This window comes from Hyperolius riggenbachi, chromosome 3, assembly GCF_040937935.1.
Source record: "Hyperolius riggenbachi isolate aHypRig1 chromosome 3, aHypRig1.pri, whole genome shotgun sequence".
Lineage (NCBI taxonomy): Eukaryota > Metazoa > Chordata > Amphibia > Anura > Hyperoliidae > Hyperolius > Hyperolius riggenbachi.
Window position 1 is genome coordinate 436,659,126 of NC_090648.1, and position 20,137 is coordinate 436,679,262.

General features: G+C 45.1%; 1 protein-coding gene across 1 annotated transcript in view; it reads right to left on the minus strand.

The window, feature by feature from the left end:
• The window catches only part of LOC137564186 (sodium- and chloride-dependent GABA transporter 2-like), a 94,322-nt gene that overhangs the window by 13,652 nt on the left and 60,533 nt on the right, over window positions 1-20,137 (minus strand). Inside the window, exons 8-11 of the mRNA XM_068277678.1 lie at window positions 9,080-9,183; window positions 7,616-7,740; window positions 3,324-3,436; window positions 2,886-3,023 (exon numbers count right to left, since the gene is read on the minus strand). Coding sequence (XP_068133779.1) covers window positions 2,886-3,023; window positions 3,324-3,436; window positions 7,616-7,740; window positions 9,080-9,183 — 480 coding nt within the window. The remainder of the gene's footprint in view (window positions 1-2,885; window positions 3,024-3,323; window positions 3,437-7,615; window positions 7,741-9,079; window positions 9,184-20,137) is intronic.

The window sequence follows — 20,137 nt, forward strand, 5'->3', positions numbered from 1 at the left end:
GGACAGGGAAGGGGGGGGGGGTGTAATGTTTCTATTTAACAACATACATCAGTTATTGGTGTGCTATAATGACTGCCATCTTGAGCACCTGCAAACAAATTAAGTTTTGTAGCTGTAAGGCACCTTTTCTACTGGGAAACACAATTGTGCTGCTTCGGGATCACACAACCCACAATTTCCACTTGCCGCATTTACGCCGTGAAGCCATCAGGAACGGACTGCGATCACACCAAGAGTCATGCAGGCTGGTATTGTGTTTCAGGTCAAAAAAATGAATCACGCAAATGGAAATTCAGCACTGCAGTTAACATGTAAATGCTGCTGTTGCGATTGGCATGGCTTAAGCTCCCTCCAATACATAACACTCTATATGCTTACTTAAGTAATAATCACTCTAAGGCTGCTTCTTTAGAAAATTTTGGCCAAAGCAGCCATATTTTATTAAATACCGTAAATAACAAAATGATTGAATATTGTAAACATGTAAAACGTGTAAACAAAAAGGTATAGAACCACATGAGCTCAAGGGGTCTGGAGGTTTATATAGGACCAAATATTGACAAACAGCCTTGATAACCAGCCCCCAGATGTGGGAACCGTCTCGGGGACAACTGTTTGCCCTCCAATACCAACTCGAAGATGACCATGTTCTTTTAGGTGTCTGCCCCGCGGCGAAGACCTTCTCCATACCCAAAAAAACTGCCTCCGGAGCCTTACCGCGCCGGCTGCAAAGACAACCAATTCAGTGGCATAGCTAAGAAGCTGTGGGCCCCAGTGCAAGTTTAGCATTGGGCCCCTCAAGCATGCTATAGATAACAATTGATACTACACACCAAAGCAATCAAGGACAACCACAATGACAGAGGTGCAAGAAGGGGATGGGAAACTGTGTGTTAATGATCACTACCATTCAAATCAACTATACAGGATCTTCTCAAAAAATTAGCATTCTGTGATAAAGTTCATTATTTTCTGTAATGTACTGATAAACATTAGACTTTCATATATTTTAGATTCAAATACACATGGAAGAATATATGAAAGTCTAATGTTTATCAGTACATTACAGAAAATAATGACCTTTATCACAATATGCTAATTTTTTGAGAAGACCCTGTATAAGTGAATATTATCAGCACATGACCAATAAAGAGCTAATACTGTGTTTAAAGAGACACTGAAGCGAGAATAATTCTCGCTTCAGAGCTCATAGTTAGCAGGGGTCCGTGTGCCCCTGCTAAAACGCCGCTATCCTGCGGCTAAATGGGGGTCTCTTCACCCCCAACCCCCCCGCAAAATCAACGACCAAATTGGTTGTAGATTTCGCTGCTCCTAGAGGCAGGGCTAACGGCTGCAGCCCTGCCTCCAGTCGTGTCTATCAGCGGCGCATCGCTGCCTCTCCCCCGCCACTCTCAGTGAAGGAAGACTGAGAGGGGCGGGGGAGAGGCGGAGATACGCGCTGACAGACGCGCGTGGGGCAGGGCTGCGGCGGTTAGCCCTGCCTCAATCCGGAAGAGATCCCCCGCTGCTCGGAGGGGATTTCGGTGGGTCAGGGACCCTCGTTTAGCCGCGGGATAGCGGCGGTTTAGCAGGGGCACACATGCCCCTGCTAACTATGAGCTCTGAAGCGAGATTTATTCTCGCTTCAGAGTCTCTTTAAGGGGAAGACCCTTCGGGGCCCCTCTAGCCCAAGGGCCCCGATGTGGTCGCTACCTCTGCACCCAGGGCCGGATTTGTACTCTTTACCGCCCTAGGCCACTGTCCCCAGCCGCCTCCTTCAGTATAGGTAGTGAGATGACCCCTCCCTCCTTCCCTCTAGTGTAGGTAGCCTTATGACCCCCCCAGTATAGGTAGCCAGATGACTCTTCCCCCTCTTTCCCTCCAGTATAGGTAGCCAGATGACTCCCCCCCCCCCTTTTCTCTCCAGTATAGTTAGCCAGATGACCCTCTTAATCCCTCTTTTTCCCAGTGTCACTCATTTTTCTGCTTATCTCCAGTGCAGAAGCTTCCTCTTCCTTTCCGTCTCCAATGCTAACCAAGTCCATAGCTGCCTGCCACAATGCAAATGTGCACAGAGAGCAAGGTGGCTGCTGCACAGGCAGCTAGCAGCAGAGTACTTGCAATGCAGCATTTGCAAACTTGCAAATGCTGCACCAGTTTAGCCTGCTGCTTTGGTGCCCCTGCTCCTGTGGTGCCCTAGGCCATGGCCTAGGTGGCCTTGGCCTAAATCCGGCCCTGTCTGCACCCCCTATTGCTATGCCTCTGAACCAATTCCATTACATGTAGCAGAGTAACAACACCTATAATTAGGGTGGGTGGAACTCCAAAAACATTCCAATAAACCCCTGCTCCTCAAACTCCTCCCTCCTATTTAACTTCCTTATCCTCCCAGCCAATCAAAAAGCAGCCCAGGAAAAAGGGAAGGGATGGAACAGGAAGGATTAACCCTTTCCTTTCCGGTCGCCTCCAGCCCTATCATGCTGGTCTTCCCCTTGTCGTGTCACTGCCCAGTCCAGAACCTTCTAGAGGGATGTGATGCACTTTTGAAGCGGATCGCAGCCTAGTGGAAAAGGGACCTAATGCAGCTTATATGGGAATCACATAAGCAATTGAGGCTGCTCCATGTACACTTATGTTAACAAATCATGTAGAAAACATTATTTATATATTAGTACACAATGTTTGATACATGATTTGCTCTTAAAAGTCTGTACTAATTAGTACACAATGTGTATCTCATTATGCTACTTGTCATTTCGGGTGCTCTTTAAGTCATTTGTAAAGAAAAAAAGAAGTGCCAACCGAGTCATCACGATCACAACATTGAGTGGTTAGAAACTACCCAACCTCCAATCAGGAAGCAGCCCTCCTTCCTCATCACTCACCTCAGTCAGCATTATGAGTCCAATCAGGAAGGAGAAGATGCAGACCACCAGGATGAGCAGCTCTCGCCGGTTCTTCTTTCGGAATGTTCTAGGGTACATGTCCACCAGAGATGTGACCAGGCTCTCCACACACACAAACTAAGGCACAAGAGGTAAAAACCAAAAATAGCATAAACTGATTTGGGTGATTAAAGTGGTTTTATAGGCCAAGTGGACTCCTTATGAAAGCCCTGTAATAATCCCAGGACAAACAGATAAAGAATGAAGGGAGTCTGAACCCGAAAAAGGAAACCTACAGTTGTTGTCAATGTAGTTTCCTCTGCTTGGTGGCGCTGTAGTCTTTATTATGTACTGGTATCCATAGAGATATTGCCCAGTGAGGGAGCAGGGCATATACCCAACCAAGGCCCAGAATAGTTCTGGCATATAACTACTCACCTGGCTGTCCAAGCCCAGGAGAATGACCATGATGAAGAAGAAGCAGGCCCATAAAGGAGAGAAGGGCATCATGGCCACAGCACGAGGGTAGGCAATGAATGCCAGTCCAGGACCTGCAGACCAAAATCCAAAAATAAACAAGATAACACGGAAGCACTTAGTTAACTTTCTAAACAGTCTATAAGTAATTTAGATTTTGAAACAAATTCAACATTTGTTTAGAATAATTGAATGCTTCGAAGTCCGTGCTGTATACTGCAAGGGTTACTATCAAGGATTATTTCAGTCTTATGGCAGCAGTACTCCAAACAGAGTACTGCTGCCAAGGTTACACAAACAGCTTTACAAATTCGAGCTGGCTGCAGGCAAGTGGAAAGATAATGGTCTATAGCAAAACCAAGCAAAAAGACTTATGAAGTTCTGATCAATACTTATAGCAATTGTATAACGAAGGTAGAGTTTCCCTTTAAATGGTACCTCGGACCTCAACTGTTACTGTTTTGTAGGCACATTAAGTTGTATCTCTTATCGTAGAAACAGGACTATTCTACTTTTTCATTTAGCAAGGCTAGAATTTTATGATTTTTTATTTTTTATTATAAAAAGAAAATGTGAGTATTCCTTGTGAGATGATCCAAATGAGTTTTGGAAGCAGGTACATGGGCTGAATGCTCAGCACTTGCTGGTGTGCCGAAAGGTACCTGCACATTCTTTATCTCTGATGATGTGGCCTATTTGTGGTTGGTGGTGGGGGTGGATGGACTACAAGTGGACCTGAGGTGAGTAGGATATGGAGGCTGCCATATTTATTTCCTTTATATAATACCAGATGTCTGGCAGTCCTGCTGGTCTTCTAGCATCTGTAGCGGGACAGGAAAAAATGGCACACAGCGCCAATGCACCCTTCTGGCGCGCCATACAGAACAACGGTAAATCAGTATTTACCGTTGTTAGCTGTAACTTTCTGGCGCGCGGCTGCCCGAAGTGCTTAAAACGCTACTTTGCTTTTTAATGTTAAAACATTAAATAGCGTTTTAACCACTTAAGCACCAGGCTGTTTATGTCTGATCTGTGCTGCGTGGGCTCTCCAGCCCACAGTACAGATCAGCAGGCACGCAGGGCGATCAGACTTACCCCCTTTTTTCCCCACTAGGGGGATGTCCTGCTGGGGGGGTCTGATCGCCGCCGCTCACATGTGCCCAGCGGGGGGGGGGCTCCTCAAAGCCCCCCTCCGCAGCGTTTTCCGCCCTCCCTGGCTTTCCCTCCCTCCCCTCCTTTCCCTGGGCGGCGCAGGACGAACATCCGTCCTGCGCCGGAACTGACAGGCTTCAGCCTATCATATGCCGGCGATCCCCTGCCAATCAGAGGCTGGGGATTGCCGATCTCCTTTACGGCGCTGCTGCGCAGCAGCGACGTATGATGTAAACAGCGGGGATTTCTTCCCCGCGTGTTTACATTTAGCTTGCGAGCCGCAATCGGCGGCTCGCAGGCTGTTCACGGAGACACCCTCCGTGAACTGGCATGGAAAGGCTGCTCGAACGAGTGGCCGTCTTCATGGTAACACCACTAATGTCCTGCCGACGCCTATCGGTGTTAGGCGGTCGTTAAGTGGGTTTGTTTAAGCAAATTTGTTAATTTAAGTGTAGAAATTTATATAATTGTATGTATATACATATATGTATAAATACAGAGGGTGCTGCAGCACACAACAGGAAAACAGTGACAGGGGCTCTTGGTTACGCTTTAACGCATTTAAGCTCACCAACTGCGCCAAAGTGTCCCCGATCTGGTGAGTCCTACTCTAACCAGGCAAAAATGCTAGTTTTTATTAGCGTTCTAGTGGGAAGTGGGAACCATGCAAAAAGCCCAGGGGTCAGCTAAATGGGAGAAATGAAATTAAAAACACCTGACCTTCTACTAGCTACTAACTGAACTATGATTCTTGGGGAGAGAAAGCAGAAAAAACTGGCACCAGCATGCGGCAGGGATGGAACGGCCACTGATGGGCTTACCTGCAACGTGCACCGATGCAAATGCGTCTTGAGAAAAGAGGAGAAGCGGGCACTGCTGCGTAAATCCCTTTATTGTGGCCGGGTTACAGAGTGGCTGCAGTGGGGGGAGAGGGTGGCCTGACAGCTGTTTCGCAAGTATACAACTTGCTTCTTCAGAGCCTCTGAAGAAGCAAGTTGTATACTTGCGAAACAGCTGTCAGGCCACCCTCTCCCCCCACTGCAGCCACTCTGTAACCCGGCCACAATAAAGGGATTTACGCAGCAGTGCCCGCTTCTCCTCTTTTCTTTTAACTGAACTATGAGCACCGCTCATTTATATGCTTAACTGTGCTAGAGATGGGTGAGATTGGGGTTCTCCAGTGCTGCGTGCATGCTTTGCATAGTATTGCATAAAATTCGGTTTGTGCTGCTCATCCCTTGGCTTATATACATATATGTATGAATATATATATATATATATATATATATATATATATATATATATATATATACACACACACACACACACACACATATATATGTTAATACATGTATTTATATATGTATTAACATGTATATAAGTGATATTTTTTTTGCTTATTGTGTGAATTTTACAAAGTACCCCTTACCCATTTCCACAAAGGGCTAAAAGAAATAAAAACACAACCACGAGAAAAAAATCTTTATTAATCTTAATTAACCACAAATACTAACCTGTACCCTTAAACAAATGTTCCCACGTCAATATCCTCGGACATGATCCAACGAATACAGTATCCTCTCATGTTGCGACCTTGATTGAAGATCTCCGCTGACCGCGCACCCGCCGGCGCCACCACACACTGCCGCTCCCCAGTGCTGCTTTAGCTATACCGAGTATAGCTAGAGCTAAAAAGCATCTTTGGATTTGGCTCCGAGGAGCCCCATTGGTCTAATAACAGATGGGGTTCCTCCTGATACCTATTGGTCTGTTATTAGACCAATGGGGAGCCTTGGAGCCAAAATTTAAAGATGCTTTTGATCTTTAGCTATACAGAGTACAGCTAGAGCCGCTCCGTGGTCCCTCCTGCGCGGCTTTCTGCACTTCTCCCCGCAAACTAAATCTATAGCGCTCACCCACGCTGTCATCCTGGAGTACCCAGAGTGACAGAGTGGGTGAGCGCTATAGATTGGTATGTGCGGGGAGAAATGCGGAATGCAGCGCAGGAGGGACCACGGAGCGGCTCTAGCTGTACTCTGTATAGCTAGAGATCAAAAGCATCTTTAAATTTTGGCTCCAAGGCTCCCCATTGGTTTAATAACAGACCAATAGGTATCAGGAGGAACCCCATTGGTCTGTTATTGACCAAAGGGGCTCCTTGGAGCTAAATTCAAAGATGCTTTTTAGCTCTAGCTATACTCAGTATAGCTAAAGTAAGCGCGGGGGAGCGGCGGTGTGCGGCGGCGGGTGCGCGGTCAACGGAGTTCTTCAATCAAGGTTGCAACATGAGAGGATACTGTATTCGTTGGATCATTGGCATGGGAACATTTTTTTAAAGGTACAGGTAAGTATTTCTGGTTAATGAAGATTGATAAAAAAAAATCTTGTGGTTGTGTTTTTATTTCTTTTAACCCATTGTGGAAATGGGTAAGGGGTACTTTGTACCCCTATACTCATTTCTCCTGGGAGGGGGGTGAAAATCTGGGGGTCCCCTTCTTAAAGGAACCCCCCCCCCCCCACCGGGAGTCATCGCCCCCTTCCTCCACCTGGAGCAAGGGAGGCGGGGAAGAGCCTCTTGTCCATGGATTGGACAATGGCTCTGGGGGGGAGGGGAGGCTTGGCCGCCCCTCCCCCCGGAGCCCCCCATACCATTTTTTCCCCGGCGCCATATTTTACTGTATGCCATCTGTAGTGTCTAAGTCACAACCCTGATACAAGCATGTGGCTAATCCAGTCAGACTTCAAAGCAGCCTGCATGCTGGTTCAGGATCTACGGTTAAAAGTATTGAAGAAACAACAACAGAGAGACAACCAGGTAATTTGCTTTGTTTAAAACGAAATAAATATGACAGCTTCCATATCGCTCTCACCTTAGGTTCCCTTTAAAACCTTGTAAACTGTCCATACACTTGAATTGCTCCTGGTTCTTAAATGTACAATACATATTTTATAATCAATGCCTCCTTTTATCAAGACAACAGGACACTTAACAAACCAGGACAAAAGCTAAAGAAAGGGATTCTTAGAGCCATTTACTGACAATATAGGAGAATTTTAGCATCTGATTGATACCGGCAGGATGTTGGTGGGTTCATACTCACCAGATTCTGCCACTTCAGATATGGGCACCCCTTGCTCTTGCGACATAAAACCCAGGATGGAGAAGATGGCAAAACCGGCCACAAAGCTGGTGCCACTATTGAGGAAGCATAGCGCAATGCAGTCCCTGCCATGAGAAAGGGGATATAGATGTAATGAAATCACAAGGCTATAGGCCGGCTGTTCAGTATATCTCTGTCCATACACACACAGCCAGTGCAGACACTGCAGTACTTGCTGAATAACTCCTCTAATGCTGGGTAAGCCTTGAACTGAAACACCTGGATCATTATGTATTACAGACTTTTTAGCAAAATATAAACACAGTACACACAATGCTAATAGTAATGATTATATCACATACTGTATATAATTTGACCTAGCCTAGGTAATGTACCTGTTTGCAATTGCAAGCAGATTTGTAACTAGCATATATTGAGCTTATTAGGTGATTCAGGCTTATTAAATTGTTATGAATACACTAAATAAAAATATTGACTACACTTATATATTTTTTTAACAAGAAGACTACACTTATATTTACATAGCTAGAGGATGTAAGATATTGTGATTTTTTTTTTCTACATTTCAGTTGTTATTTTTTCATATTTTTTGCTTGTTGATATGAATCCCTGAGATCTCAAGCTGTGGATTGTTTTCTTGCTTTTTTCTTTTGTCTATCTCATATACCCTCAGTAAATCAAGTCCCCTATTACCCTTCAGATTTGCTAGCAACATTCTAACCCCACCCTCCTGAGTTGATTGACACCCTTATCAGCCCCTGACCCTTCTCCCCACCATCTATTCTGATTTGTTAGCAACATTCTAACCCCACCCTCCTGAGTTGATTGACACCCTTATCAGCCCCTGACCCTTCTCTCCACCATCTATTCTGATTTGTTAGCAACATTCAAACCCCACCCTCCTGAGTTGATTGACACCCTTATCAGCCCCTGACACTTCTCCCCACCATCTATTCTGATTTGTTAGCAACATTCTAACCCCACCCCCCCCCCCCCTAAGTTTCCTGACACCCTGATCACTCCTAACTAGTGATGGGAATTCCTGCTCTTCTCAGAGAATCGGCTCTTCTGAATCGGCTCCCATTAAAGAGCCGGCTCTTACGGCTCTCAATCAGCTCTTCATTAAATATCACTAGACACCACTCAGAATCGGTGTAAAAGCCCCGCCCCGGTCTCCATGACAACTCCAGACTGCTTCTCTGACTGGGGCAATCTCTCCTGCTACTGCTCTGCTCCGCCCCTTACACTCCTACAAGCAAAGCAGGGCTATGTGGGGTGGCTGAGGGACCGGCTCTCCTCAAAGTGGGAGTCGGCTCTTGTCGTTCGCAGCAAAGAGCCGACTCTTAGAGCCGGCTCGTTCGCGAATGACCCATCACTACTCCTAACTCCCCAGTAGCATGGTTATAGCACTGGGAACATTGTACCTGTGCGGTCAGCCAGTACCTGTAGCAGTTGTTGTTGTAGCGGTTGTAGCTGCCCAGCGCCGTCAGACACCCCAAGCAGATGGCATAAGAGAAGAAGATCTGAGTGCCGGCGTCCATCCAGACCTGCCGAGGAGAGTCTGGTGAATGGCAAATAAAGTATCAGTTGATAAAGGAGGTTGGGGTTTCACTTCACCCCTATACATTTTATCATTCACGCATGTAGGAACATTGGTGATCCAAAGGGACTGACAACAAATAGATAGCATCCTATAATATCATCTAAACTACTACAGTCTATATTCACTGGCCATTATTCAATTACCTACTTTTTGATATTTTTCAATTGCTGAAAAGTTATTGTAACCAGAAGATGAAAAAGTATCATCCTCTAGGTGATATTTCCACTCTTTGGCTATAAAATGCCTTTTAAAATGCCAGCAAGCAAGATAATAGTCAAAATAATTTTGACAGTACTTTTTTCACCTTAATTTTTGGTACCTTTTCAATTGCAGAGCGCTAAAAAGTTATCTTAAAGAAAAGATGAAAAATTATCTCCTAGGAGAAAAAGTTAATTGTATATGGGCCATTGTATATTCTGAAGGCTTATTTCACCTTAAAGTGTACCTGAAATGTGGACCCGCACAATACAATATACATACCTGGTGCTTCCTCCAGCCCCCTCCAGCCTGATCACTCCCACACCATCCTCTGCTGCTTGCCCGTTTGCCCGCTTCTGGCACTGGAAAATCCATCAATTGGAGTCAGTCGGCGCATGCGCACTCGGGCCAGGCACTCTCCATTGTCTCAGTAGTACTGCGCAGGTGTAGAGCGACATGAATGCGGCGACGTGAATGAGACGTGAATGAGGCCGGCCGCGCATGCGCACTTAGCCCTGGACCAGAGGACTTTCCGGGGCCAATTGCGGGCGAACAGAGAGGGAGAAGAGGACATCGTAGAGCAATCAAGGCGGAGGGGGCAGGAGGAAGCCCCAGGTATATATATTTTATTGCGGGGGCAGTGTCTCAGGTTCCCTTTAAAATTGATATTACAGTTTACAATGGATGCTGCAGGGTTAAACAGGAATTCTATTTAAAATGTGCAGTACGCTCCAGGCCACGTGAGCATGACTGCGAGCAGACGCGCGCTCGTGCAGGCGTAGAAGATAGTGAGGTCCGTATCTGCAACAGAGGGGATCCCAGGACACCAGAGCATGGGTGAGGGACAGATAGGCTGCCATAGGCTGGAAGAAGACCCAGGTAAGTAGATCTTAGTTTTTTTTACACCTTGCTTCCTTTAATGTAAAATTTCGCAAACATGATTATACATAATTACGATTTTAAAATGTAATTGATTTCACATCAGGGTCCCAGCGCTGGATCACAGGTTTGCTGTAAAATGTATAAAATCTGTATGCAGAACTTGGAAACTCTCTATATAGTATAGTGTACCACAACAAAATGTCATTTTACTGAGTTTAAAAAACACGTTTTTTTCTTTGAATTTTTTTGAAATTGATTTTCTCAAAAACGACAAGGTTTTTTGAAATGTTTTGCCTTGTTCCCCATTTTCGGGCCGTTCATATCAGCGGATTGTTTGTAAGTCGGACGTTCGTAGGTCGGGGACTACCTGCAATTAGTATAATTCTGTATCATAATAATTAGCATCATTCTCAAACATTTCAAATTTATTTGCACCTTTATAACAATCTTACTGACTAATTTGGATTTTATTATATGCAGCTTTGGGCAAGACATTTAATAAACACAATACAGACATAGCTGCCGCTGGCAAATAGCTGGCAGTCAAACGATTAAAAGTTAATTTTCTAGGAGGCGTATGAGTCGGCTTCTCCTGCGCTTCAGCATGCAGCTCACTGGTCGCGCTGACATCATACGGACTGTACTATGCAGGTGCAGAACTACTGCGCCTGCACAGTACAGTCCAGATAATGTCAGTGCGACTTTGAGGGCCGCTCGCGCAGGCGCAGTGGGCACCTTGCGCCGGAGGGGCCCCGGGCCACCGACAGGAAGCGGAGCTGCGGCGAGGGCACAGGACGCCTGGCAGAGCTGGAGGAAGCCCCAGGTAAGTGGATTTTTTTATTTTCAGCATGCTCGGATGTGTCCTTTAAAGGACTCAATAGTTTCTCACCGAAATTCTGTCACTGTCATGGGTGGCCACACTTGTTATGGGTGGGGGAGTCATGGCTCTGCACTGTTATGGGAGGCTGTGATGGGTGGCCACACTTGTTATCGGTGGGGGAGTCATGGCTCTGCACTGTTATGGGAGGGTGTCGTGGGTGGCCACACTTGTTATAGGTGGGGGAGTCATGGCTTTGCACTGTTATGGGAGGGTGTTATGGGTGGCCACACTTGTTATGGGTGGGGAAGTCATGGCTCTGCAATGTTATGGGAGGGTGTTATGGGTGGCCACACTTGTTATGGGTGGGGGAGTCATGGCTCTGCACTGTTATGGGAGGCTGTGATGGGTGGCCACACTTGTTATGGGTGGGGGAGTCATGGCTCTGCACTGTTATGGGAGGCTGTGATGGGTGGCCACACTTGTTATGGGTGGGGGAGTCATGGCTTTGCACTGTTATGGGAGGGTGTTATGGGTGGCCACACTTGTTATGGGTGGGGAAGTCATGGCTCTGCACTGTTATGGGAGGGTATTATGGGTGGCCACACTTGTTATCGGTGGGGGAGTCATGGCTCTGCACTGTTATGGGAGGGTGTTATGGGTGGCCACACTTGTTATGGGTGGGGGAGTCATGGCTCTGCATTGTTATGGTAGGGTATTATGGGTGGCCACACTTGTTATCGGTGGGGGAGTCATGGCTCTGCACTGTTATGGGAGGGTGTTATGGGTGGCCACACTTGTTATGGGTGGGGAAGTCATGGCTCTGCACTGTTATGGGAGGGTATTATGGGTGGTCACACTTGTTATCGGTGGGGGAGTCATGGCTCTGCAGTGCACTGTTATGGGAGGGTATTATTGGTGGCCACACTTGTTATGGGTGGGGGAGTCATGGCTCTGCACTGTTATGGGAGGCTGTGATGGGTGGTCACACTATTATTATTCCAGAAGGAAAGGGGTGAGAATGTTTTCATAGAAATTTTATTTTCACAGTACTCAAAATCCACTCTTGGAATAATAAATACTTTAGCAGGAGAATTATATAATTCAACATTTTTCCCTTTGGAAATGGGAGACCTGGAAGTATTTATAACTCAATATTTATTATTAGTTCCTCTAAAAATAGTTGCACTTTAAAATAGTAACACATCCGTTTATATTTTGGTGTACAGTAATTATACTGCTAAACAAAGCGCTATCTTCCTCGTAGGTGATTACTGATCCATACTTTATATAGCCCCTATAGTCCCTATTCTCATAACTGTCCAAATTCTCTTGCATCTATCTGGGTAGACTAACGGCTATAGCTCACAAATATATTATTTTTATTTATTGATTACTTTCATAAAAACAAGACAAAAACCCCAATAGGGAAACAAAAAAAGGGGGGAGACCAAAACCATAAAAGTACAAACGGGGGAGGGTGATTATTATTATTAATTATATATTTATTGGGTCACTGTGAGTGACGGCCTGGGTTGGTGACTTTTGTACATACTTTGGATTAATTGCACTCAGCACTTTGGGGTTGATTCATAAAGCATTACGGCATGTGGTAATGCTGAAAACAGCTGACTTTACCGAACACTTAGCAAAATGTCAACTCATAAAAGCTGTTACCGCATTAAAAGCTGATATTCCCGAGCAGTAAGGTAAATTGATGCCTTGTGCGGTGAACACCTCCAGTAAATGTCAGTAAATGTCAATTCATAAAGATTAGAGCAGGCGGTAATGACACAGAGAATACCGCCTGTTTTGCAGAGGTGATAAGGGAGAAGATAAGAGCAAAGTTAATGGGGACAGATCTCCCAGGCAGCAGCAGCGAAAGCGGAACAAACAAGGCTTCCCTGAATACCCCAGGCTGTGTTTTTTAACCTCTTGGGTACCTGTTTTCATATGTATTTTACATCAGAAAGCCTGCATGTGTAATATTTCTTGAAGTTCTTCTAAGCTGTGGCAATTAAATAGATTGTTTAGAAAGACTAACAGACAGATTCAGCACAGATTCAGGGCAAGCAGAGCAGAGGCGTATCTAGGCAAAATGGTGCCTATGGCAAACACTGAAATTGCCACCCCCCCCCCCCCCCCCTACACCTCAACCACAAATTAGTGTACCAGACTGCCTCTCGAAAGCTCCCCACACACAAATGTAATCACTTACTGTCTATTCAACATGCCTGCCGTCCCAAAAAATAATAATAATGCATGTTATTTCTAAACCCCACCCTCCACCCCACACATTTTTAAAGTTTCCAGACAGACCTTCCCCCCCCCCCCCCCCCTCACACACACAGAAATGTAATGATGTTCTATATCTCCAAACCCCCTCAGCCTTCTCCCTTCCCCCACACTTTATTAATTTTCAAGCTGGGGCAGGAGATTAGATTTACTTACCTGGGACTTCTTCCAGACCCTTGCAGACTATCAGGTCCCTTGCTGTTGTTTTGCTGGCCTCCAGAGTGCTCCTGACCTCTCCAAAAGATCCCTAAACACAGCTGTGGTCCCGGGCTACTGTGTCTGCGCATGCATCCATGCGCCCCTCTCGATCACATTCCCATAGCCAGGATCACTCTGTGGCTGTGCCGTTCACACTTAAACTGCGCAACTGCAGAATGCACTCGGCCACAGGAACGCAACCAAAAGAGTATTGTAGACGCACGTGTAGTAGCCAATCCTATGTAGTGGACAGCAGCACCATGAAGGGCAGCACTACAGTGAGAGACTTAAAAGTATTATAGGGCTGAATGAAGCCCTAGGTAGGTAGATCTAATCCACCCCACACCTTTAATTAACACACACATACACTGCACATACATACATACATACACTGCACATATACAAACACACTTTTAACCAACACACACACTGCACATATACACATACTACCTGCACACACACACACACACTGCATTTAGATGTATACTATATATATATATACACACACACACACACACACACACATTCTCTGGGCTCTCCTGCCTGACCTACCTCACCCACCAACACTCACAAGCATATATTATATATAAAATGCCCTTACCCAATTTGAATTTAGCTGAGCTTTGCCTCTGTCTAGCGTCAGTGCTCTTCATCCAACCGCCCCCCCCCCCCCCCCCCCCCTCCATATGCAGGTTACCAGCTCCGGTGATCTGTCCATGCTGTCTCTCACCTCCCCATAGAGCGGCGGGTCACCCGACTCCCTTAGATAAACGTTTGCTGCAGTCGTTCCTTTTCCTGAGGACTCCTGATTGGCTAGCCAGCGCGGCATCAGCTCTGACTGACCATTCATTGATGCACGCTAGCGTCTGTGGATGTTTATGTTGTCCCCATCAGCCGCAGCAACATGCTGGAACCACGCGGCCAATCATAGGAGAGCTGATGCCGCGCTAGCCAATCAGGAGTCCTCAGGAAGCGGAACGGCAGCAGCAAAAGTTGATCTAGGGGAGTCGGGTGACCCGCCGCTCCATGGGGATTGGCGAGGTGAGAGACAGCACGGACGGATCACCGGAGCTGGTGGCTTGCATATGGGGAGGTGGGGGCATTTGGATGGAGCGCTTTTGGCGAACCTATAGCGGCAGGAGTGACAGGGCAATTTGCGCCCATTGGGAGGTGAGAGGCAGGGGCGCCCATGGCAGGTGCCATACCTGCACCCCATTAGATACGCCTCTGAAGCAGAGACAGTATAACAAAAAATGCACATCTAAAGGGAAGTTGGGGATGCCTCTTTTATTGTAATGCTGTCTCTGCACAGAGAAATGTAACAACTTAGGCAACTTATTATGTTACCGCCAGCTTAGTTTGGTAAATCCCCTCACTTCTATCACAACTGTAAAAGATTTTTAGGAATTAGCACACAAAAGTCTAAAATACCGAATGCGTTATTTTCTCGACAAGATTTTTTTTCCAGCACAGCCCTTTATGAATTGACCCCTTTGTGTAAGCTCCTTGGATTCAATTACAGTGGTTTCATGGTTTTTGTCTCCCGCCTTTTTTGTTTCCCTATTGTGGGTTTTTTGTCCAGTTTCCATGAAAGTGATCAATAAATAAAAATAATATATTTACATTTTCATACATTTGGAGCATTGTGATATCTTTTTTCTCTTAATGTTTGAATGAATGGAATAGCATTGCAAACACGCCGAAATGTATGCAACTATGCTGTTAGTTTCCACAGTGAATTCGCAACCCATGGATGGAAACTTGAGACAGTGCAGTCTATGCACTTTCTGATGTCCCTGCAGATCACATTGCGGTGTGTTTCTTAAAATGTAGCTAAATTATGCAGATGGAAAAGAGGCGTTATGTTTAGCTTGCACGGTGATATAATCTCCTGACGAAGCCTTTTCCAGGGCGAAACATATACAAATAGGGTTATGCTTATATGTGAATAGTATCTGTCTGATCACCTGTAGATAGCACATTTTAACAGATACTGGTATTTACTGAGAGCTATATCCGTTACACTGTCCAGATGGATGCAAGAGAATTTGGGTAGTTGTGAGAATAGGGACTGACCGCTATATCGAATATGGATCAGTAATCTCTCAGGAAGAAGATAGCTCTTTGTTTAGCAGTATAATTACCTTACACCAAGGTATAAACGGATGTGTTACCTATTTAAAGAGAAACTCTGACCAAGAATTGAACTTTATCCCAATCAGTAGCTGATACCCCCTTTTACATGAGAAATCTATTCCTTTTCACAAACAGACCATCAGGGGGCGCTGTATGGATGATATTGTGGTGAAACCCCTACCACAAAGAAATTCTGAGTACATACTCTTGGCACCCTGTTGAATCTTGAACCCTGTTGCATTGTGGGAAATAGCTGTTTACAGCTGTTTCCAACTGCTAAAACAGCAAGCAGCAGCTACATCACTTGCCAGCAGTAAAAATGTCACCATGTGATAAATGCCAGAATATAAATCAGGGATTTAAAATATTTTACAATGTGCAAACACTGACTAAATCATTTATACATAATTATTGTAAAAATGAAGCACTTTTTTATTACATTATTTTCACTGGAGTTCCTTTTTAAGTGCAACTATTTTTAGAGGAACTAATAATAAATGTTAAATTTAAAATATAGGCATCTATACAAAAAAGAGCGCTTGGTGAAGTCGAAATAATTTTTTCCGGCATTGGTAGCTAAACATAACCTGATTCTTACCCTGAACCCTCCATCTACCAATGCCTTATTACCTTAAAGAGGAACTTGAACCAAGGATTGAATGTCATTCCAATCAGTAGCTGATACCCCTTTTCCCCTGAGAAATCTTTTCCTTTTGTCAAATAGAGCACCATGGGGTTCTATATCGCTGATATTGTGGTGAGACCGATCCCACAGGGTGATGTCATATGGTCCTGACATTTTGCTGACCGTGAACCTTGTTGCATTGTGGGAAATAACAGCTTTTTCCAACTGCCAAGCAAGCAATATCTTCCTCTGTTCATAGAACTCTCAGTAACAAACATTCCGTACAGATCATCTGGCAGAACTAAAGATGTCTCCACCAGTGATACATTTCAGAATGTAAATCGGGATGAGAAAAGATTTTACAATCAAACACTGACTAAATAATCTATAAATGAATATTGTAAACAATAAGCAAGTTTATTGATTATGTTTTTTTCACTACAGTTCCTCTACAACAACTTACCTCCATAGCTAACCTTAACCCCCCCCCCCTCCCCCAAACAGATAACCTTGACAACCCACCCCCATGGCTAACCTTAAAGGGACTCTGTAACATCAAAAAGCTCCCCTGGGGGGTACTCACCTCGGGTGGGGGAAGCCTCCGGATCCTAATGAGGCTTCCCACGCCGTCCTCTGTCCCACGGGGGTCTCGCTGCAGCCCTCCGAACAGTCGGCGACAGACCCGACTGTAGCTTCAATATTTACCTTTGCTGGCTCCAGCGGGGGCGCTGTGGCTGCTTTCGACACGGAAATAGACGGAAATACCCAATCTCCGTCGGGTCCGCTCTACTGCGCAGGCGGCGGAAACTTGCGCCTGCGCAGTAGAGCAGACCCAACGGCGATCGGGTATTTCCGCCTACTTCGGAGCCGACAGCCGTCAGAGCGCCTGCGCAGGAGCCGGGAAGGTAAATATTGACGTCACAGCTGCACGGAGGGCTGCAGCGAGACCCCTGAGGGATGGAGGACGGCGTGGGAAGCCTCATTAGGATCCGGAGGCTTCCCCCACCCGAGGTGAGTACCCCCCAGGGGACATTTTGTCGTTACAGTTCCTCTTTAACCACTCCCCACCACCACCACAACCAACTTTAACCAGCCTCCACGGCTAACCTTAACCATTCCCCTCCTTGGTGCCAATCTGACATAAAACTTTTAAGAACCCTAGTTACCATGCTTAGGGTGGCAATCTCTGAGTGGTCCATTATCCAGAGAGAGTAAAGAGATTGCAAATAAGAGAAGTTCTAGCTTACAGTCATTTCTTGAAATTCTATAGCATACGGTACTGTAGAATATCTTAAATTGGCTATAAAACTCATTGAAATTAGATCATTTTTAATAACATTATATTACAAAAAGAATTGTGCAGTACTAATATATGTTCATAGGTTTTAGTGCCAGTGGAATTTTCCACTATCTTAGCCTGCATGATACTTCATGTTCTCAGCTTGTGCTGCTTCTCAGAAAACACAGCTGAGTGTCACAGTGCACAGAACACCTGACACAACTGCACAGCCCCAGCAGGAAGCCGCCTGCGTCCGCCACAGATCTGTCCTCTGGCACACAGGATGTTTTCCAGATAACTGGAGACCCGTAGAGCCCAGCCAGGTGTGAACGGCTCTATGTGACAGCTCGGTGTGACCAGCCTCCAGGCCCCAGCGGGGAGCAGCAAAGAACGGTCACCCGCTGTCCACTGACCGGAGCACTCTGCTGCCAGACACAAGAGAACCAGTCACCAATCCGCCACTAGCCTTGTGCAGCTGCTGTAGCCTTCCTGCCCATGCGGCACCTATTGTATTCAAAATCAGATAGCTGTAGTCCATTTTTACTTACTCTCTTGTTAAGGTTGTCTGTGGTCAGGTTAAAGCGTACGCAAACCAAACATTTTTTTAATTCAAAATATTTAGTTGCACAACTCTGACGCATACAAAGATAAAAAAACACTCTTTTAAGCCTATAAGCATTTCAGTGAATGCTTTTCACCCTTCTCTTTTCATAACTAGGGTTATAGAGGTGGCAGGCATTACTTCTGAGCTTAATAGGAGGTTTTAGATCATGGGTGTGTTTGTCATCAGCTACCCTCCCTCACAGGGGCGTCATCTATGTGAAATCTCACACATGCTGAGATCACCTCCCCTGTGACATCATCAGTAGTAGCCTGTGTTTTGTTTTTGTTTTTTTATCTCCTCCACCAGTCTGCCGGATGCTGTCCCGGCAATATGAAAGAAAGGGAGGGGTTCCTCCAATAAATGTAAAATATTTTATATGTGTCATCATGCAGCTGAAAAAAGGCTGCTATTTATTATTATAAGTTAGAAAATAGGTTTTATTTCTGAAATCTTGTATTTTAAATTTGGGTCCACTTTAAGGTGCGTACACACATCTGATTTTTCACCTGGTCATTTGAATGACTAAATGTGCAAATAACAAGCCGTTCAAACATCATGTACACACAGACCAACAAACGGCTGATATGCTAATTTCACCTAATTTACATGTCGGTTGACTGGACAATGGATTGAATAGAACAATGGACTAGATCAAACGACTGTATGTTTGAATGACTATTAGTTGAACTGGAATTCGTTTGTACACAAGTACGGACCTAACAGTCGTTTGAACGAGAGTTGGTCCAATGGATCTGCCAAGCTCATCAGGCAAACCGGCTGTTATCAGTCGCTCAACAGCTCGTACACATGCCCGACTTGTCGTTCAAATGGCCAGTTTGAATGACAGTTGGTCAAAAAAATCAGATGTGTGTACATACTTTCAAGGATAAATTCTACAAAGTCTCATTTGAATGTGCTTTGAATAGGAATACCATTTGACAACTAGGGTGAGAGGTATGTGGAGGCTGCCATATTTGTTTCCTTATAAGCAATACCAGTTGCCTGGCCGTCCTGCTGATCCTCTGCCTCTAATACATTTATCCATAGACCCTGAACAAGCAGATCAAGTGTTTCTGACATTATTGTCAAAATTAGCTGCATGCTTGTTTCTGGTTTATTATTCAGACACTACTGCAGCCAAATAGATCAGCAGTGCTGCCAGGCAACTGGTATTGTTTAAAAGGAAATAAATATGGCAGCCTGTCCATTAATACTTTAAAAAAGAAATGCTATTTCCCCTGCCCTCTAAGTCATTATTTTTAGCCAGCTGTGTGACACAGTTTATTTAAATCCAGAGGCCTATTTATAAAGTTAATCACCGGTATTAGCCTGGCTGCTAGAGAAGAGGTGCAATTTCTGTTGGAATACCAGCCCATTTTAGGCCGGATCCACACTAGAAGCGCTTTTCTGAGCACTTTGTGATTGATTAGTGCATTTAAAAAAATTCTCTCATTCACTTTCATTAAAATCGCAGTAAAAATTGGTAAAAATTGCCACGATTTTTCACTTACAGCAATTTTTACACAATTTTCACCGTGATTTTACTGAAAGTGAAATTTCCGATACAGTATCATAGTTGTACATATCTCCCATGAGTCCCGATTTGTCCGGGACTGTCCCAGGTTGGGAGGTATGGTCTCAGCATGTTCCAGTGTGCTCCCCTAGTTCTGTGTTCCCCAGTATGCAGTGTATATGCACAGTGGTAACAGTGTTTATCTCACTGCTCCAGCAAAGTGCATCTATCCTCTCCGCTCACCCCTAGGTGAGCATACAGTATACTTGTAGATAAGGGGAACATGCAATTCATGCTTCTACTAAATTAACGAAGGAAGCAGCAAACTCTCGCTCACACCATTTATTACAA